This window comes from Bos taurus, chromosome 4, assembly GCF_002263795.3.
Source record: "Bos taurus isolate L1 Dominette 01449 registration number 42190680 breed Hereford chromosome 4, ARS-UCD2.0, whole genome shotgun sequence".
In the NCBI taxonomy this organism is placed as follows: Eukaryota; Metazoa; Chordata; class Mammalia; order Artiodactyla; family Bovidae; genus Bos; species Bos taurus.
In genome coordinates this window covers 51,865,032-51,887,461 of record NC_037331.1, presented here as the reverse complement: position 1 = coordinate 51,887,461, position 22,430 = coordinate 51,865,032, and the positions used below count along the sequence as shown (strand labels likewise).

General features: G+C 39.7%; 1 protein-coding gene and 1 long non-coding RNA gene across 5 annotated transcripts in view; both read left to right on the top strand.

Moving 5' to 3' along the window:
• CAV1 (caveolin 1) overlaps window positions 1-21,711 on the top strand; it is a 35,646-nt gene extending 13,935 nt beyond the window's left edge. For 3 of the 4 annotated variants that reach the window (XM_005205391.5, XM_024990412.2, XM_005205392.5), the window contains exon 3: window positions 19,512-21,711. In XM_005205391.5, coding sequence (XP_005205448.1) covers window positions 19,512-19,853 — 342 coding nt within the window. In that variant the 3' untranslated portion in view covers window positions 19,854-21,711. 4 annotated transcript variants of the gene reach the window in all.
• On the top strand, window positions 1,709-11,448 carry LOC132345093 (uncharacterized). Its single transcript, XR_009494221.1, has 2 exons — window positions 1,709-1,791; window positions 9,962-11,448. It is a non-coding gene; the product is annotated as an uncharacterized lncRNA (long non-coding RNA).
• Window positions 21,712-22,430: the final 719 nt, after the last annotated feature.

Here is a 22,430-nt window from a genome sequence, read left to right as displayed (position 1 = left end):
CCTTTTCCAGACACACTTCTTTCTCTCATCTCCTGTGATACAAGGTGGATTTACTATAATAAGGAAAAGAGTAAGACACGTCAGTGGTAGTCGCTCAGTTGTGTCCAACTCTTTGCGACCCCGTAGATTGTAGCCCACCAGATTCCTCTGTCCATGGAATTCTCCAGGCAAGAACACTGGAGTGGGTAGCCATTCCCTTCTCCAGGGTATCGTCTCAACCCAGGGAACAAACCTGGTTACCCACATTGTAGGCAGATTCTTTGCCATCCAAGCCATCAGGGAAGCCCCAAGACATGTCAATTTGATTCCAAATAGTTTCCCTATCAAGAAAGTATAGGAAATCGGGATAATTTAATATAAATTAATAATAATTTAATATAATTATTAATAATATAATATAAATTAAATAATAATATAAATCATTATTCAGTTAAGCATAGGTAGAACTAGAAAGCTGCCATTAAAAAAGGATGCTGATGTGTAATGTGGATTTTAGATGTGACTCGTATCTAATACACAACCAGGAACACAGTTTTAGACATTTACCATTTTATCAATGAGTGGCATGAGCAAGTTAAGAGGACTCTCAACTTACAAATGACACTAATTATAACAACCTTGCTAACATCTATGATAAAAATAATATCAAATTGATTTTTGGCAAGTTACAAATATTCGATACAAATAAGATTCAAAACCAATACAAAGTGAGACAATGTTAAAAGACTGGGAATACAACACATAGCTGTTAACTGGGAAACAAATAGGCAAAAATATGAAGAATAAGAAAATACCAGGAGAGGGTTTCTCCTGGTATTTCTGTGGAAGCTTGTGATGTGGAAAATCAAGATGCTTGGTGAACACAATGGATATAGAAACCCTTTGTAATAATTCCCTAGCCGCTAAGGGACCAAGGTCTCCTGGGTGAAAATCACTATTGTAAACATACCCTTGAATGAATCCATCAAGTCCCATACCCCTTGGGCAATAGGGGACCCAAACTAAGTCTTATCAATTATTCCTGAAAAACATCTCAATAATTTAATGATATTTTAAAGGAAATATAATAAATAGACTCAAAAGGAGAATGCAATCCAAAAAAAAAAAAAAAGTCATAGACAAGATTCTCTACTTTATTTACTACGAATCAGACTTTCTAAATATGGGTTCTGTTTTGAGCTTATGAAGGAGGTGGAGATGCTGGAAAGATCCTATAGAAGAGCAAAAGGAAAGAGACAGGGATGAAGAGAAACACCCAGGTAGGGCTGGGGAGGGACTGTCTTGTCTGGCAATTTGTTACAAGAGTTGAAAGGGACATAAAATGTCAGCTGCTTTTAGTTATTGCTAGGATCTTATGAGACTTACAAGGGAATTATTGCTCAGATGCAATCACCACTCAGGACAAGGAAAAAGGAGGAAAGAGTTAGTTAAAAAAAAAAAAAAAGATTACGTGGGAGAAGAAATTCCAAGTAATGAGTGGTTAATCCCAGGAATGTGTCACAAGAGGTTGTTTTGTAACAGTTGTGTGTTAAATTCCTAATTTGTCTATGTAGCTTCTCAAAACCTTCTATCTCTACAATTACATTTTGGTGTGTAAGAATACTGACACAGAGTCTCATAACTAAGCATAGGCATATGTATGAACACTTTCCTCTATTCCTGCAGGATACCTGGTTTGTTTGGGGGCAAAGAGGAGTTGATGTGGCATTGTGTTAACAGTGGTTGAGAATGCAAGTGGTAAACATCTGAAAGTAGAACACTGAAAAATGCATGCATTGTATGTTCCAAAAGGTCAGTATGAAACATTATCTTTATGGCAAGCCTGCCCATCCACTCCCTCCTACACATTGCATATTCACACAATTTTGCAGCTTGTATAAACCCCTATTGTGATGTAAACTCATGAGACAGTGTGGCTTCTGCAGAGGGTGGCTGTTTTGTGACTGTAGACCAGTGGTTCTTTATACTAGTTGCAAATCATCTGGGGAATATTTTAAAATACTGTTGTGCATGCCCCATCCTTAGAAATTCTGATCGAATTGGTCTAGGATGGGGCCCAAGCCTATGTATTATTAATTTTATTTTTTGGAAAGTTCCCCAGGTGATGCTAATGTACAGCTGGAATTGAGTCTGGTTTCAACTCAGAATTTCTATATAATAAAACCACGCATCATGACAAAACTGTAAGCACTACAGTGGGAAAATTATTACTTCTCTAGGTCCTCATCCGGCAGAGTCCTTAGAATTTTTATTGGAATATGATGCTTGTCACTCAAATTCCTATTAAAAAAATGCTTTCTGGAACTCTGCTCTAGCAGCTATATAAGATAGACTTTGTACGTAGGATACATCTCATGTTACTTACGTAATTCAGTCCTTATGTTTTTCCCTTTCTTTTGCTCATTCTTTCTATTCTCTCCAAGAGGAAGGTCAGCTGGTTAAGAGTCAGAACATCATCCTTGTCATCCCTTTTTTAACTTGGGTTCATGGCTCAGGCATATACTAGGAATGGAGCTGACAACATGCACTGGTTTCTCTCCTAATGGTGTAGAGGCCACAGGAAGCTTCACTGGACCTAGGGATGGCAGTGTCCTACATTTCTCCAGGCCTGGCACAGAGAAGAGACCCCAAGTCACTGAGAAGTACTTTACTGATGCCAATCATTCCTCAGAACAGATGGGGAAACTGAGTCTCAGAGGAAACCTGAATTGCAGCCCTCTCTTGGACACTGACCTCAAGTATTACCTTGGGCCTTGGAAAAGTCACTTGGATCCTTTGGACAGCAGTTTCATCATCTATAGCAATCAAGAAGTTGAACTGGAAGATTTCTAAGTCACTTTTTATTTCTAAAATTCTGTGATTCCAGTTAACCAGTATTTATAAGTGTGGAACACTATAAAAGCACATAAAAGTCCATGCAGAGAGAAGGGTGGAGGACCCCTCATCAATACTATTTTTATTACCTTCTTCCTAGATTTTACCAGTTGTCATTTTCACTTTTAATATTAAGGCTGTGGGACTTAATTAGTCATTTTTGAAATACTGAGCTATCAACAGATGGTGTGCTGAATAGAAATATACCACACACAAACATTTGGTCCTGAAGAAGATCAAGAACTGGAGTTCATTTCCCCTTCTCATTTGGGTTCAGAACTCTGTGGTCTTTCTTTTTATTGCCCGTGCCTCCAAATTGGCTGTTTGTGTTCCAAGATAGATCAGTTCCAAAGTTGGTTACAAACTTTCCGTACTTTTTATTTTTTTTTAACCAGCCAATTCCTCTTGGTTCACATAACAGAAGAGTGCATCATCACTTGCAACTTTAGTTAAAGCAATGGTGTTAAGAAGGTCTAGCTAAATAGAAAACGCTCAGACTTTCTGAGTGCTGACAGTTGTCAAATTCACCTAGTTCATACGGCCACATTTCTGAAGTTCTTTTTAACAGCCCATCTGTGAGCAATAGGATCAGATGACTAAGAACTACAGGGCAGAAGCACTATGACTTTGAATCAGATTTTCCCATTACCCAGCTATAGAGTCTGTTTCTCTCTGACCCATATACAGTTCAGCATTTAAGACCTTATGTGATTTTAATTCCATCACTTAGCACCCTGGCTGTATGAATATGAAGGAAAACATGAATTTGTTCGAATTCCAGATGCCCTGAACATTCTCTGGAACTCATCAGCTCCCTAAGCTAAAGCTATAGGTTTAAATCTAAATCTAACTCCATAGGTTTCAACCTAAATTTCATGATGAACAAAACCTGAATAGACGTCTTGCCTGTCTTTGATCATTCTTTTTCCAAAATTACTATGACTGCATTAGGACAATAGAATGCAGTCAACAAACGCAATCACTAGTCCCTGGCCAGATAACACATTCCAAACTTTATTTCCTAAAGGAGATTTTATCAAGTTTGTGCTCTTATAAATAGGAGAAAGAGAGAAATATAACTTGGCAAATGGAAGTGTTCATTAATTTATCCATTTATTCAACAAACATTAATTTAGTATCTACCACATTCTAGCGAGCTTATAGCCTAGCAGCAGAAATAACCTCACACACACAATCAAACCATTAAATAAGTGTAGGGTATGTTGGATTAAAAAAATGGTCTGGTCTAAATTCAAGAGGTTAGTGATTTGGGGAGGGGCAAAACAACTGATTCTTCTATTACCTTAAAAGTAAGGAAGTGTACCCCAGAAAGACATCACTCCTCCTTGATAATGATTGTTGAGCAAGCTTGAGCAGCCAGAAGCCATCCCTATTTCATCTGCACTGTCCCCTTTTCAAAGATACTCGTACCCAAATCATAGATCCTATCCTGGTTCTGTTTCTTCATTTCATTTATTCCATCCTCAAAAAGTAGGTACTTCATAACTACTGAATAAACTCACAAGGCCACAGAACTGTAAACCAAAAATGCCTGAAATAAATATGCAAGCATTCTAGTCTATAAATGTTTCTAAAGTTTAGGTTACAGCCTCATCAAATCGTATTCTGATTTTCTAGAGCAGCAGATTACAACCAGGGATAACTGTTTGCTCCCCTCACGGGGAACATTTGGCAATGTCTGGAGACATTTTTAGTTGTAACAATTTAGGAGGTGCTACTGGCATCTGGTGGTTAGAAGACAGAATGTTGAGAGTCACACCACAGTGCCCAGGACAGCCCCCCAACCCTCACCCTAACAACAAAGAACTAGCTGACCCAAAATGCCAACAGTGCCCAGATGAAGAAACCCTGTAAGAGAGATTGGAAGTTGTGTCTTGGGAGCCACATAATGGGCTGTGATTATCCTTGCTTAGGCCTTACAAGGACCCTAGTGTAAATCCTTTTCCTCACTAGCCAAGCAATGTTCAAACCTGCAGAGATTTATTTCATTCATTTTCTATTTGTTTAATAAACAGACTGGAAGCACTGAAGGGAAAAATACTCAAGTAGTGAAGTAAGATGAAGGCTATTAGTAACCCTAGTTTGACTTAAGTGAATAGTAGGAAACAACATCTGCCATCAGGAAGTGAGTTGTAGAAACTGAAAAAAAAAGTTAAGAGTATTTAAAAAGCTCTGGTTCAAACAAATATCTATGTGAACCAATGGGTAGCTTGAAAACAGTGAAGACATTTCCGTTTCTTATGTCTTTGATAGAATGGAAAGAGCCTTTTATTTTCTTTAGCGTGGTAATCATTCATATTTATCCTATGGCATGCCCTAAAGCTTAAAGAATAACAAACTGCCAAGGGTAAACAGAATTTTGTGAGCGAGTGAGACCTCTGGATGAATCCTTATCATTGTATGCTTGGATAAAACAAGATTTCCATGCATTAAACAGTACAAGACTTTCTATTTGGGAAGTAAGCTCCCACCACTTTGAAGGGCTCTAGCTACTTCTCAAGGATAACAAACATAAACTCCCCCAAGGTATGACTCCTTCCCCGTTCAAGTTCAGCGCTCTAGTCTCAGTGCTCCTATCACCAGCCCTTGCTTGGCTTATTTTTACACTGTTCGCTGTTCCATGTCATTTATTCGGTAATACTTGACATCAGCAAGTGCCACCAAATAAATAAATACCAGAAGCCTGAAAATTTAAAAAAAGGAATCAAAACACATGCAGGCTGCTTTGTACCAAGCCATCTGAAGCTAGGTATTTTTTGTAATAATGAAAATGTGAGGCCATGCAGATGGGAGAGATGGTTCCAGATTCCTGCAAAAGGCTTATGGTCAACTGGTCTCAGGTGCACCAAATGTGGTTTTAGGTTCCTGCCTGGGATCCCAAGAAGAAAGAGTACTGAGCTTACTCAAGGAGGTACAAAAATGCTATGGAACCTCCAAATCATCTCATCATCGAGGACAGTTTTTAACAATTTCAGAAGGATGTATATTCATTTCAAAGGAATGCCTTAAAAAGTATCACAAACTAGGGGCTTAAAGCAATAGAAATTTACTGTTTCATGGTTCTGGAGGCTAGATGTCCAAAATCAACATGTCAGCAAGACCATGTGCCCTTTGAAATCTGCAGGGGAATCCATCCTTGTCCCTCCCTAACTTCTCCTGGTTTTCTGGCCATCTTTGGCATTCCTTGGCGTGCAGCTGCATAACTTCAATCAATAACATGGCCTTCTTGTGTCTTTACATTACACCATCTTCTTAGAAGGATGCCTGCCATCTCAGATGGGGAGCCCACTCTACACCAGTGTGACCTCATCCTAATTACATCTACAAGATCCTGTCTCCAAATAAGGTCACATTCCAAGGTACTGGGGATTCAGACTTCAGTATATTTTTTGACAGGGAACACACTTCAAGGCACAACAGGATGTAAACTATGAATGTATATTTTTGTTATCAAAACAGGGAAATTTAACTTTAATACAAACCCAAGGATCATTTATACTCCCTAATACAAAGAGCAAAAGATGGAGACACCTGGAGGCTCCCTTCAGGCTAAAGGTGAAAACAAAGGAAGAATAAGGCGAAAAGGAATTAATATAAAGAAAGAGTCGTGTCTTCTTGGTGTTGCTGCCGCTTTCAGACACATCCATGCACTCGTCAGCTGGAGCGTCTTCTCCCCCAGGGCATGTATGCTTCAGGTTTGTCATAAGCTCCAGAAGGCTAACGCGCATGCAAGAGATGAACTAATTCTGCTTATTTGCTCAATGGCAGAATGCAGAATAACCACCCTCCTGCACAAAATGATTTCAGGAATGCCAAGAGGGTCTATCGTTCCAAAAGAGCTCCTCCATCCTCCCAACACTGTTACTGAAATCCCTGACACTTCCCCACTTCTGGTTTGGGTGCCTGGGCCAGAAGCTCCCAATGCAGTATTGACCACTGCCCTTGACACTGTTCCAAATATTTTGCCTAAGTTATTTAATACACAGAAGAATCCTATGAAGTAGATACTATTATATCTACAATTTACAGGTAAGAAGTAAGGCACAGGGAGATTTAATAAGCTTAGCAAAGCTGAGATCCAAAGTGGCCCCCAAACTACCAACCATGTTACCATATTGCCTTTCAACAGTAGGGAGAAACACAGTAACTAACTTACTATCATGCCCACTTAGATCAGAGTGTTAGGATATTTAATCCTCTCAGTAGAGAACTAAGACAACAAACAAATTTTTTTTTTTTTCAAAGTGTCTTCCCTGTACCACTTGTATCAAAATGAGGGAAAAGGTACACACACCTGGACTCTACCCTCAGACACAACTGATTCAGAATCTCAGTGGCCAGAAATCTGCATTTTGAAAACAAATGAGTGGATTAATGTTTGAGAACCACTGGCCCAACAGGAACGGAATAGGGGGAAAAGTCCAATGTTAAGGTTAACTAGAAAAAGCCACAGAGAGGTGACAAGGCAATGGGGACCCCGTAATCGATGGTCAGATGACTCAGGGGGTCCTGAGCAGGGAAGAACTTGGCTGCTGGAGAGTGAAGGTAATGCTGAACATGGAGGTTTGATAGCAGAAATAGGCCAGCCATAGCCTCCGACTTGGATGAGCATGCCCTGTTCTGTTAGAAATGGTTATTTGCTGAGTCAGGACAGCATTTTCTGTTCATTTGGATGAAAAACATGGTTGCAGGCAAGGGAGAGCAACCAGGGCACATAGATTCAGAAATTCTTACTCTGACTCTATTTGAATGAGCAGGGTTTCATAAACAGAATGAGTACTGGTATGAGATTAAAGCAAGTGGTATGACGGAGGATCCAAGAGACTTAAGTCCTGTGTTTGGTTCAGTCACTGATTATAGCCTCCCTGAGGCTCAGGCTCTTAATCTGTAAAATGGGGAAAATAACACCTGCTTTGAAGGTCCTCACATACAGGATATGAACTCACTGAGACATAGTACTCTATTATTGCTATTCCAAGGGCTCTAAAAATCTCTTGACTCAGAATATATATGCCACACTCATGCCCTAAGACCATTAATAACACAACAAAGGGCAACTGGAAATGATGCTCTGCCTTACTCTGTGCGTCCCTGTGCCTCTGCCAGGAAAGACAACATAGTCACCAAAATTCATTCTAAAGTACAAATTGCATTGTAGGCCTCCTGCTCTGGAGAAACACACACACACACGAGGAAAAGTGGAGGCTAAAAACACCAAAAGGACAAATTCACTCTTCTCACCCCATCTCATCCACACTGGTGTGCTCTACTAATTCTCTGAGGAGCTGGGCTGCTATTTCTGCTTCTACCTCTGCTTCCCTTCCTCAGCATACTCCAGTGCACACCCCTTGCTTTGGCGCCACATCGGTACAATTATAGTTATTCAGATCATTGCAGCAAAACTCAACCAAGCAACAACATAATCAGTATTTTCTAAATCATTCTTCCTTAAATCTGAAAACTTCTGAGTCCAGATTGCCTCCTCCTCTGTAGGAGGAGGCTTTCCTCTGTAGGCTTTCCATGCCTTTCAAGTAACTTGCCCTCCACTTCATTTTGATCAAATCATGGTATCACAGAGCTATGGTAAAAAAGAATATAATTTTGAATAAAATAGAATACCAAAAAGTTTGATAATAAAAATGTACTTGTGAAATCAGGATTAGAATTCATAGTAGATAATATGATGGTTAATGTACGCCTACAGCCTTTCAATGGCTATTTATAGCACCTTTAAAATATATATAAATGGAATGTTTGCTAATTAATGTATGCATAATACTACCAGGAATTGTGGAGGACACCAAAATGGATGCAGTGGACACCAACTTGCCCTAGATCCTGGTTTGCTCCATTCATTCATTAGTTAAGTGACCTTTTCTGTCAGGGAATTAATAGACTATTTTCTATTCTTATTATGAAAATAACCTAGAACTTTACAACTTTGTGAAGAGAAGCAGATGAGTGAAGTAGGACACTAAATGTGTATAATATCTATTCTGAGGTCTCTGTAATGTCTGAGAAGCAATCCTGAGGGAGAGACTCAAGGGTTCCAGCTAGAAGCCCGGGTCAAGGGCTACAGGTCCCCTTTGCACCCTTCCCTGTACACCCAGCCCTCTCCTGTCACTCAGAAGTATGCAAATACCCACCTTTCTGTTCTCTAGTTTGAAACTCTGATTACTAATGCAGCCCTCTCCCTTTAGGTCAAAAGGCAGCCCAGTGCTCTCCCACAGGGTGAAGTTGCCTAGCACCTGTTACCCCAAGGCAATCCAAGAACACTTCAGTGTTCCCACCCTTGGTTTAAACTCTTCCTAGTTCTCTGTGTAGATTTCTGGAAGTCCAAATAATCACAAGCATTAAGGATACAATAGAGGCCTCCTCTTTTCAGTCGAGGCTGCAAGAACACTGCAGCTTTCACTGCCGCTTTTTCCCCTCAATGATGCCAGCTCAGTTCAATAAACAAATGGATATTTGCCCTTGCCCCTGAGAAAACACTTAGGCATTAGGGCAGAGTTCTTGTGTTCTGGTAACATTTAATTGTGCTAGTTCTCAACCCTCTCTACACCCACACACTCATGGACCACATTTATTCCACTAACTTCAAAGGCCATTCAACATGTTGGAAATATGTATGAGAACACTGAGGGGAGTTTGAAATTAGTTTCAACCCTCTTTCTCTATGTGTGGGCTTGGTTCATGTAGTAGGTAGGATTTTAGAAGTACGTATTTGATTTTTAAAACATTCATTTGTTTATACTGGGTTTAAAATCATAAAAAATAAATCAGGATTTCTATTGCCAGTTTTTGTGTTTTCCATAATAACAGTCATTCATCCTTGTCCAATAAATATTTATAGGTTTAAATTAGGGAAAGCTTTTCAAAAGAATTTCCATTCATTCTTTATCCACCAATTTCCATATGCCAGCCGGCACGGGAGGAGTTTCAGGAAAGAAGCAGGAAGCAGATTAGGGCTTCCAGGCACAGAGGGAAGAGAGTACTGACAACAGAAAGAAGCTGTCATTAAATCCATACAGAGGTTGTCATTCACTAATTCACTTTTTTGTATAAGATTCACCAGGCCCACCCCAGAGAGTGTGATCCTAGACTGAAAGGAGCCTAAGAATCTGCATTTTAACAGGTACTCTCCCTCCCTCCCATTAACTTTGCCACACTACCCCTGTGCTGGTGCATTCAACACATAATCAAAAGTCCAGATTCAGTGGCATGTCTTCAAGGTGGAGCTGACTCTTAGTCTTTGGTGCATATCTGGGTAGAAATCCAAGCATATTAGCAATATGAACTGAGAGCACTATCAACTGTGTACAGTTTTTCCAATATTCAGTTTAATATGAATTGTTGAAAGTTTAAAATGCTGTATTTCCTTCTCATATATTCCTGGACTTTACTCCAGGACCGGATTGCAGGATATTTATATTCACTCAATTCTGAAAGAGATGGGAATACCAGACCACCTGACCTGCCTCTTGAGAAACCTATATGCAGGTCAGGAAGCAACAGTTAGAACTGGATGTGGAACAACAGACTGGTTCCAAATAGGAAAAGGAGTACATCAAGGCTGTATATTGTCACCCTGCTTATTTAACTTATATGCAGAGTACATCATGAGAAACGCTGGGTTAGAAGAAACACAAGCTGGAATCAAGATTTCCGGGAGAAATATCAATAACCTCATATATGCAGATGACACCACTCTTATGGCAGAAAGTGAAGAGGAACTAAAAAGCCTCTTGTTGAAAGAGGAGAGTTAAAAAGTTGATTTAAAGCTCAATATTCAGAAAACTAAGATCATGGCATCCAGTCCCATCACTTCATGGCAAATAGATGGGGAAACAGTGGAAACAGTGGCTGACTTTATTTTTTGGGCTCGAAAATCACTGCAGATGGTGACTGCAGCCATGAAATTAAAAGACGCTTACTCCTTGGAAGGAAAGTTGTGACCAACCTAGATAGCATATTCAAAAGCAGAGACATTACTTTGCCAACAAAGGTTCGTCTAGTCAAGGCTATGGTTTTTCCTATGGTCATGTATGGATGTGAGAGTTGGACTGTGAAGAAAGCTGAGCGCCGAAGAATTGATGCTTTTGAACTGTGGTTGAAGCATCACATCACTTGGAGAAGACTCTTGAGAGTTCCTTGAATTGCAAGGAGATCCAACCAGTCCATTCTAAAGGAGATCAGTCCTGGGTGTTCTTTGGAAGGACTGATGCTAAAGCTGAAACTCCAATACTTTGGTCACCTCATGCGAAGAGTTGACTTATTGGAAAAGACCCTGATGCTGGGAGGGATTGGGGGCAGGCGGAGAAGGGGACGACAGAGGATGAGATGGCTGGATGGCATCACCGACTCGATGGATATGAGTTTAGGTGAACTCCGGGAGTTGGTGACGGACAGGGAGGCCTGGCGTCACAAAGAGTCGGACATGACTGAGCGACTGACCTGAACTGACTGACTGTGTATGTTTTTCTATAAGCATGAAAATGGAATTATATAACAGAAAAAGAATAATATAATGAAAAATAAAACATGATCATCAAAGGTGGTTTGTTTTAGAATCATATTAGTCATTTATAGCTGCATAACCAACGGCCTCAAAATTCAGTGGCTTTGTATAGCAAATATTTAAATAATCTAACAGTGTATCTGAAATCCAAATGTGACTTAGCTGAATGGTTCTGTACAGGGCCTCTCACAGGCTTTAATGCACGTGGCAGGGCTCGAGTTCGTCTCAAGGCCCAACTGGGGAAAGACCCACTTCCAAGCTCACTCACATGGCCACTGGTAGGATTCAGTTCCTCCCAAGCTTCTGGTTTGAGGACTTAGTTCCTCAGTGGCTATTGGCTATAGTTCTGCCTCAGTTAACTTCCTCACACACCTCTCCAAAAGGCAGCTCACAACTCAGCACCTGGCTTCCCGCAGAGCAAGCAAGCAAGAGAGCAAGAAAGGAAGGAAGATGATACCATGGTCTTTTGTAACCTGATCATGGAAGTGACTACCCCATCATTTTTGCCACATTTTATTATTTAGAAGCAAATCAACAAATCCAGCCCACTCGAAAGTGGGGGGAACGTTACACAAAGGCATAAATACCAAGAAGTTGAGGAGGAGGGATCGTTGGGAGCCATCTTAGATGTTGTCTATCACAGAACACATGAATTTGCTTTTTTTATTGTCAATTTATCATCCGACTTATGGTTTGCTAAAACAAACTTTTCTGATACAGATTAGGGAGTGTATTTTGGGGGTAGAGTATAGTAGTGCTGAAAAGATTCTGAAGTTACTAATTGAACTTAGGTTTATAAATGAGGAGTTGTACACCTACTATGCTAACCAAAAGGAAAGAGTGTTAGTTACTATATCACTTCAGAATGCTTTCTGATATAGGTAACTGAAAATCTGAATAGCTGTGGCTTAAAAATAAAAGCATAAGGAGAAGTCTAGAGGCAGATAGCTACTGAATTGTTTCAGTAGATTGGTAGCACAAAAGCAGCATCTTCTTCTATTCTCTTGGTCTTTTAATTATATATGTCACCTCATGGTCAAAAGATGACTTCTCTACATTAAGGCAATACATCATTTTCTAAGTAGGAAGAAGGGCAAAGGGCCATACCAAATGCCTCTGTTTCTTTTCATAAGAAAGGTAAAGCTTTCCGGAAGTCTAGCCCGGCAGACTTCTACTTAATCTCATTGGCGAGAATAGGGTGACATGTCTACTCTAAACTGACCGCTTGACAAGGAGACTAAGATTACCATGGCAAGTCTAAACCATCTACAACTTATCTCTAAGATAAAAGAATTATTTCCATGACCTGAACAAATGAAGCTTCACTGGCAGAAAAGTGGGACTGTGGGTGTCAGGCAGACAACACACATCTTCTATAAACATCTTGTTTGTTATTATTTATGTGTTCCATATATCCAGTATAATCACAGTTTCATAATTTTATCACAATTTTCACAAAAATCTAAAATGATATTTTCTCATGGAAACAGAATAGGCAAGCATCTTTGCTTATTAAATCCCAAATGTACTTAAAGTTTCCTTCTTGGAAATTCTTTATCCAGAAATAAAATGTCCAAATTTTGAGACAAAAAAAATGAGCCCATGTTTTTTAATCCTGTGTACATGGAAAATTCTTTTTTAATATTTCCATCACATACATTTAACAAAATGACTTGCACTAGCCAACAACTATTATTAAAACACAATGAGACAGATTGCTTTTCTTGACGTCTGCTGCTAGATTTTTGCTAACTTATGTTTCAAAAATTATAGCATCATAAGTCAGTGTTGTACAAAAGTATTTAATGTCATTTATAAAAATCTAATAACATAAACTCTTGACTCCTTATAAAGCATCTATTAAGACATACAAATACTGAAGTTTATTTATGCCTTTGATTTTGAAGTCTGATTCTTGCCAGAAGGGCAACTTGTTCCATAGTTTACAGAACAGAAAATCAGCTCATTTGAGGAGCAGCTCAACCTCATCTGAAGCATCCCCATTCTAAGAAACTAAATGGCACCTGCATTTCTTGGCTTTTGTGTTTGTCCAAAAGGAAACCTCTAATTCTTGCTCTGCTCCAAATTTATGTGAGCAAATACAGTTCGCTCTGAGTAACACCTGCTCTGAGACTTCCTCTAGAGGGGTAAGAGGGTTATGTCCCTGAGGAATGGGACTCCAGAGTGACAGCTTTGATGAGGGATAAATCAAACCCATGATGCATATGAACAATGAGCACACGAGATAATCAGAAAAAGGCACCACTTTTCATTCAATGATGTTCAAATTCACATTCAAGCCTAGCTGCCTTTTCCATTGGCAATGGAATGTGGCATCCAGATGATGGAGGGTGTGCGGTGATAAGCAGACAGTAGTGGAAAAGCCCAGGAAAGTTTCTAAGCCTGAATTCCAAGTCTGCGCCTGCCATTAAGTGGGAAAGTATTCTGGAGAATCCCATGGGTGGAGGAGCCTGGTGGGCTGCAGTCCATGGGGTCACTGGGAGTCGGACACGACTCAGTGACTTCACTTTCACTTTTCACTGTCATGCATTGGAGAAGGAAATGGCAACCCACTCCAGTGTTCTTGCCTGGAGAATCCCAGGGATGGAGGAGCCTGGCGGGCTGCCATCTATGGGGTTGCATAGAGTCGGACACAACTAAAGCAACTTAGCAGCAGCAGCAGCATTCTTGATCTGGTCATCTGACAGCTTTGTCCATCAATTTCTCTCTCTCAAGTGGATCTCCTTTTCTTTAAGAATCCCTTCAGCTTTATATATCTATGAATCTGCTAAGGCAACTATGCTTGGATGGAATTGTGAACTGCCTTTAAATGGAATGACTGATTACTAACAGAATTTTGTTGGGTTCAATCGATTATGAGTGTTTCAAAATGTATAATGAGGATGTTTTCCAAAATATTCCCTCTGGTTTTCACCTATTCACCCTAAATAGGTATACAGAAATCTCTATATTCATGCTGAGCAAAGGACATTTCTCCTAACCTCACACAGTGATATATTTCAAGTCCATGTCTTAGAAGACAATGAGAGACTTACAGGAGACCTAGAGTTAGGAATGGGGTAGGCAGAGAAGGGACATAAGGAGAAAGATGTACATTCATAGGGAAATAGTGTGGCGGGTAGGGGTGGACCTAGGCCTGGGAATCAGGAAATTAGAGTTCTAATTTCACTGATTCACTTAGGACCTTGAGAAATCTGGTCCATTTAAATTGTGCCTCAGTTTCCTTATCTGCCAATTAGAGAGAGAGTTCTTGGCTAGGTGCCCAGGATTGTGAGAACATGATGTGCAGGGCCATGGAAATTCAGTCAGTACCAAAAAGGCAAAACATCCTAGTTACTAGATGTTCTAACTTAAAATAGAAACATTAACAAGAGTAATTTCTTTAATAATCAAAATGTGCATGTTTTAGGAAGCATATCATTCTGGGTGAAAATTAAGCAAACAGGTCTAATTAGAAGAGCTTATAGTCCCAGGGATACAAAAGCAAAAGGAAGTTAGACTTAAAGAAGGACAAGTTCCAGTTTTGCCCCTTATCATCCATATGACCTTGGGTAATGTCTTAACCTCCAACAGTAGCCTCATTATGTAAAATGAGAATAATGATACGTACCTCAGAGGTTGTGGTAAAGATTATTACAGATGGAAGTTAGCTCTTTTGAAGCACTGATGAGGTTTGAATTTACAGCCACCATGTACTTTGCAACTGATAGTTTCTCTTATTTCAATTGCCTATTTAAAAATGTAGTCACCCACAACAAGTAATTTTTAATGCTGTTTATTGAGTATTTACTATATTGCAATGATCTATCCCCATGCCAAGCACTTTACATAAATTTTCTCATGTCCTCCTCACAAACACCTATCAATATTACTATTACTGTTGCAGAAATGGAGGTAGAGAGAAACTAAAGATTATCTCTGGCTTCACTGTGTTTCTTTAACCTGCCTTTTCTCTCTTGAACTGCATCTAATTGACTTTTATTTTAAGCCACGTTACATTCTTAAGACTAAAGCAGCAACTAACTAAGGAATATATTTATATAACATGTTATTTTTGTCATGTTGCTTTCCACCCCTGGAGACTTGCTCTAAATTCACTTGGATATTTGAAGATAAATCATACTCACTGCAGTTTTGGAAAGCGTTAAAAAAGTAACGACTCAAATTTTTTAAGCAACTTAAAACTTAAGAATTTCCAAAATGTTCACTGAAAAAAGCATTTATATTTATGTTTAGAAAAATTAAATTATCAGTAAGAAATCTTACATAGATGGCACATGTTTATAGATCTTCAACAAGGACCAATCATGTATATAAGTGTATGACCTCATCCTAACACTGTTCTCAGAGACTAGGCTATGGGAATTCGTACAGTTACCAGAGGGTTAAACTCAATAATCTCTCTCTTTCTCTCTCTTTTTTTTTTTTTTTTTTGGTCAATTTGCCTTTTAATTATGAAATACTGATTGCCTTAGAGAAAATTTGAAAAATATTTTTTAAGCAATGTGGTATTAAAAGAAAGAATCAATATCTTTCAAACCAGATTGGAAATTCAAATCTACCTCTTATTTACCTGGACAATCTATTAAACTTCACATTTTTCTATTAAATGGCAATAATAAATTACAGAGTTGCTGTGAGTTAAATGAGAACAGTGTTTGATCACGATAGCCAGTCAACAAATGTTAGTAACTATCCATTCCCTTGGAAAATAATCTGTAGGCAAACATGCTTAAATTCTGTTCTGTAAAGAGACAGGAATCCTTGGTTCCTGTAAAGTCCTTACCAGCCTCCTTTGGCAATAGACTATTTTCTATAAAAGTGATGGCCCTCTTCTATTAAGTGCCCCCTTCAGGGCATTCATGGACCACCATTGCCCAACCTTTGATTCAGATTAAGAATATCTTGCTCTAGTGCATTCATTTTGACTTCACCAAATCCTCTTACAAAATAGTCATCTTTTAAAAATAAAATTCTTTGGGGACCTTTCAAAGGAAAAGCACAGACCTTTATTTTTAACAGCTTTGGGAAAATCCAGTACCAGAACAAAACCCTATAGTAAACACATATCTGCACAGAAACTTCATTGAAAGATTGATCTGACTTGCCACACATTTACAACAATCTTTTAAAACACACACATGTTTACTTCTGAGTCTAGATCTAAACAGGGAAAGAAAACATTAGAACAACAATAAATTTATTTAACTTCCTTTAGATAATTATGGACATACCTTTTTTATGTATTACATATTCTTAGGACATTGGACAACAGATCAAGAAACAGAATGTTTTAGAAAATAAACATTAACTATTGGTAAGCATCATGTATTTTTTTCCAAAAGAAGTTGATTGTGTTTAACCAAAAGTGGCTCCTTGGCACTGAGAGGCTCCATGGAGTCACATAAGTCCTCATTCCTTAATCCTGAGCTTGCCTGGATTGCTGCTGCTGCTGCTAGATTGTGTCAGTCGTGTCCAACTCTGTGCAACCCATAGACAGCAGCCCACCAGGCTCCCCCGTCCCTGGGATTCTCCAGGCAAGAACACTGGAGTGAGTTGCCATTTCCTTCTCCAGTGCATGAAAGTGAAAAGTGAGAGTGAAGTCGCTTGGTCGTGTCCAACCCTCAGAGACCCCATGGACTGCAGCCTTCCAGGCTCCTCCGTCCATGGGATTTTCCAGTCAAGAGTACTGGAGTGGGGTGCCATTGGATTGCTTCTGGCAGTCATCAACGTGTTTATATTTCAAACCACATAATATATATGGTTTATATATTTATATATAAGGATATATACATATATCCTTCATATAGCTGCCACCACTCCGCAGTTAAACTGGCTCTGTCCTACACTTCTGGTGGTAATTTTGTTACCCCATGCTTTAGTCTATATAATCCTTCCAGATGGATAAAAGCTCCTGCAAATTAATTCTGTGGGAAAGAATTCTATTGGGAAAAGGGCTAGGCTTGCATCCTGTCCCCACCTCTGCTGTGTTTGACTTTAGCAAGCCACCATTATGTCTCCGAATCTATGTATCTTCTTTTGTAAAATGACAACCTACCTTCCCAGATTGGTTTGAAACCCTAGGTCACATGGAGACAATACATGTAGAAGCACTTAGTTAACTGCTACATGACTACAAACTAATTTGATTATTTTCTAGTGGCCACCAAAAGGGACTAGTACAGGTGTTGCTTCTGCTGCTAAGTTGCTTCAGTGGTGTCCAACTCCTTGCACCCCTATGGACCATTGCCTGCCAGGCTCCTCTGTCTATGAGATTCTCCAGGCAAGAATACTGGAGTGGGTTGCCCTGATTTCCTTCAGTGGATCTTCCTGACCCAGGAATTGAACACACATCTCTTATGTCTTCTACACTGGCAAATGGTTCTTTACCACTAGCACCGCCTGGGAAGCCCCTAGAGAGAGCAGAGGTGACATTAACAGCAAGAATAAAATTAGGAAGGCAGTTAAGAAAATGTTAAGAGAGAACTTAGTTTTCAAATTGAAGAAACAGTAAAAGTTTTGAATAAAGACTTTTCAACCTGTAATGGGCCTCACAGGTGGTGCTAGTGGTAAAGAATCTGCCTATCAGTGCAGGAGATATGAGACGCAGATTCGATCCCTGGGTCAGGAATATCCCCTGAAAGAGGGCATGGCTTTAATCCTTAAAGCTCAAGATTAAGCAGCAGTCCAGACAAGCTCCAGTACTCTTGCCTGGAGAATCCCATGGACAGAGGAGCCTGGCAGGCTATGATCCATAGGGGTGCAAAGAGTCGGACTCAACTGAAGCAACTTGGCATGCATGCCCAACTCTCTCTGGCAGGCAGACCTGAAGCTCAAAGTTCATCTTAGGCTTTTCTCTCTCCTTATCATTGAAGTAACCAAGTCCTGGGCACTCTTCCTTTAACATCCCTGAAATTCATTCTTCTCTTTTTTCATGGTCACTATTACAGTTTTGGCCCTGCCATCTCAAACTTGGGATACTGCAAGAATCTTTCTTCCTTGAGTCTCTTTTCCTTTTCCCCTAGCCTAGACACTGCTATCAAATTCATGTTGGTAAATGACTGAATTGGATTGTGGCTGCATTCCTCTGCTCCAACATCTTCAACAGACACCACCCCCTCACCCCCCACCGCCCCCATCACCACTTTATATAAAGTAAAACTGAGTCTGGCCCCAACCTTTCTTTTCAGCCATGGCCACACAGGTCTATCTGTCTGTGACACTCACTGCATCATCCTTCGTTGTCCTGGGGCCTTGATCACAGCGTTTTCCAGATCCCTTCTTCCTTCCTTTCCAAGCCATACCCCATTTTCCAATCCCTGCTCAAATCCCGTCACACAATGAAGATTTCTTAAATCCTCAGAGCCCACAATGATCTAATTTCCTGAAGATATTCTACCAGCTGAGTGTTGGAGAGTTGACAATCAGTCATGAACTGCTTCCCAGGTGGGGCTAGTGGTAAAGACCCCACCTGCCAATGCAGAAGATGTAAGATGTAGGTTCGATCCCTGGATCAGGAAGATCCCCTGGAGGAGGTCATGGCAACCCACTCATTTTCTTGCCTGGAGAAACCCATGGACAGAGGAGCCTGGTGGGCTACAGCCCATAGGGTCGCAAAGAGTCAGATACGACTGAAGTGATTTAGCACATATGAACTAACTACCTCTTAACATTGTTTGTGTAGTTGTCTTGGAATGCAGTTAACTTAGGTCATGTTATTTACATTCTACTGAATGCCTAGTATACTTATCCATATTGCTGGGCTTTACTTGAAGGCAAGAATTTTATCATATCCCTTTAGTTTTCCCTAGAGCAGCAGTTCTCAACCGTTCACATAGCGAAGAAACACCCAGAGAACATGTTAGAAATCCACCTCGACACCACCCCTAGAGGTCTGGGTGGAGCCCAAATCTGCATTTCCCACATATTCCGAGTGAGGCTGATGCTGCTGGGTGCCTTTAAGCATTTTACACAGAACCTGTACATAAAAGCTAATATATATTTATGCATACTCAGAAATGGGTTTTTTCTTGTTTCTTCTATTTCAAGCTCATGTTCTGTCACTTCTTCTTTTCAGATTGATTTTGAAGATGTGATTGCAGAACCAGAAGGAACACACAGTTTCGATGGCATCTGGAAGGCCAGCTTCACCACCTTCACTGTGACAAAGTACTGGTTTTACCGTTTGCTGTCTGCCCTCTTTGGCATCCCAATGGCACTCATCTGGGGCATTTACTTTGCCATTCTCTCTTTCCTGCACATCTGGGCAGTTGTACCATGCATTAAGAGTTTCCTGATTGAGATTCAGTGCATCAGCCGTGTCTATTCCATCTACGTCCACACCTTCTGTGACCCGCTGTTTGAGGCTATTGGCAAAATATTCAGCAATATCCGCATCAACACGCAGAAAGAAATATAAATGACATTTCAAGGATAGAAGTATATATGGTTCTTTCTTCCCTTTTAATTTTCTCAGTGCCGATTTCAAGTTGCTAGTATAGCAACAGCATATGAATGAATTTCCTGGTTCAGAACAAAGATATCACTCTCTCAGTCTTCATAACTATTATTTTTCTCCTCTGAGCTATTGGGTTGTCTGTGTTGGGGGTTGTCTGAACTTTTAAAACCCATTTAAAATATTTTTCTTTCATTTGGATCATTGTCCTATTGGCTGAGATATGAACCTATTGTTAAAAGATAACTTGAGAGAAATATGAAGAACTGAGGAGGAAAAAAAGAACTAACAACCTCAACTGCCTGTTCTAAAATGTCGATCATTTTATGGTAAGGGAAGTATTCAAGTATTCCAGGCTATTGTCACTGAGTGTACAGATATGTGGGCAGTTTTAAGCAAACTCTTCCCTCTGAAGTGTTTAGTGAATTGCTGCCATTCACTGTAGTGATTCAATGGGATCTAGTGATCTTCATCAAGTTAGAAAACATAATCTGCACATGATCTATTGCCTTACTTTCTTGAAGTTTTAACCTGTGATAGATACTTGTATGCCTGGATATTTGTTACATAGATGATAACACCTAAGTGCCTTCCTGTTCTCCAGGTTTTCCTTTTAAAATAGGGTCCACCTCATCAACTTTCATTAGGTCAGCAGCCTTCCTGAAGACCAAAATTAGAAAAATCCATTACCTAGTTCTTCACACTTATTTCTGACTCCAAGATATGGGATCAGATGAAGTTCATGTCTGTACTTGATCACACAACATCTTTATCCATATGGGGTATGGTCCACATCAGCCTCATTAAATGAATTAAGGTGAATAAATGGGGCCAAGCCCTCTGGGCTGGCAGAAGTGGAAGCCAACTTTCCCTGCCTCTCACTAGCTGAATGAGGTCAGCATGTCTATTCAGCTTCGTTTATTTTCAAGAATAATCACGCTTTCCTGACTCCAAACTAATCCATCACCGGGGTGGTTTAGTGGCTGAACATTGTGTTCCCTTTTCAGCTGATCAGTGGGCCTCCGGGGAAGGGCTCATAAAATGGAGGCCATTGTGTGAGACTGTCAGAGTTGTTGCAAATGTGACCCCTTCAAATTAAAGCACTTGCAACTGCCTGTTATGCTGTGACACATGGCCCCTCCCCCTGCCACGAGCTTTGGACTTAAGCCAAGCGTCACTTTGCTCAGAGAGAAGATGGGGGAGGAGGCAGTAATAAAAGATGGAGGTAATTTTGCTGGAATAAATTCAAATTCTTCTGAATTCAAACTGAGGAATTTTACCTGTAAACCTGAGTCATACAGAAAGCTGCCTGGTACATCCAAAAGCTTTTTATTCCTCCTGCTCATAGTAAGATTCTTCCCTGGGGGACTTTATTTTTAACCTTCAGTTATGCTTTTATTTCCATACACCTGTTAGAATTCTGCTTGGTTTCTTTTTTTGCCTCTTCCAGTTTTCCTGGCACTTTAATCGCCAACCTGTTACCTATTTAGGTTTTCTGCATTAAAACAGACACTGGCATGGACATAGTTTTACTTTTAAACTGTGTACATAACTGAAAATGTACTATACTGAATAATTTTTAAGTGAAAAGTTTTTTTATCTTTATATGAGGAAAATCACTTGGGAAATTGTTTTGTGATTCAATCTGTAAACTGTGTATCCCAAGACATGTCTGTTCTATATAGATGCTTATTCCCTTGTGCAAATCAAGTGCTGGTCCAAAAGACTGCTGAAATTTTTATATGCTTACTGATATTTTACACTTTTTTTATCTTGCATGTCCTGTAATAAGTCTACACAATAAAAATGTTTAACAGTTAAATAGTCAGATTTATTATTTTTCCCCAAAACAGGCCTGCATGTGTTGATTTCTGTAGTGTGGTGTGTGTGTGTGTGTGAAGTGCATGTACATAGAGTCTGTACATTATTGGAGTATGTTTTAGGGGGTGGTGGTCTTCCATTTTTCAACTATTAAAAAGTCATTTAGTTGGGATCTTTCTTCTAAGGTCATCACCATTCATAAGTTACTTCAGATAAAAGTTATAATTAATAAGTATTTGTTTAGCAGTTTAATCAATATTTTGTTACTTGTCACCTAATTTGAGCCACTAACAACTTTATGTGATTGGTAACTTTCTCTATTGGTATTTGACACATTCAGGGAGGCAGTTATACTTTGACTCTTTGCCATTTCTTAACTGGAAGTTTTTAAGATGTACATTTCAGAAGTAATTTATTTTGGCCTTGGCTAAGTTTACATTAAGATATTCTGTATTAGTCAGGGTTCTCCAGAGAAGCCAATAGGATATACACACACACACACACATACACACATACATATATATATGAAATATACCCATGTGAATATATAAGGAAAGTACAGGGAGAGAGAGGAGTAAGAAATTGGTCCACACAAGTTAAGGCTAAAAAGTCTCAAGGTCTGCAGGTGAGTCAACAAGCCACAGGAAAACTGATGGGATAGTTCCAGTCCAAAAGCTGGCAGGTTGAAACCCACGAAAAGCCTATGTTTCAGTTTGAGTT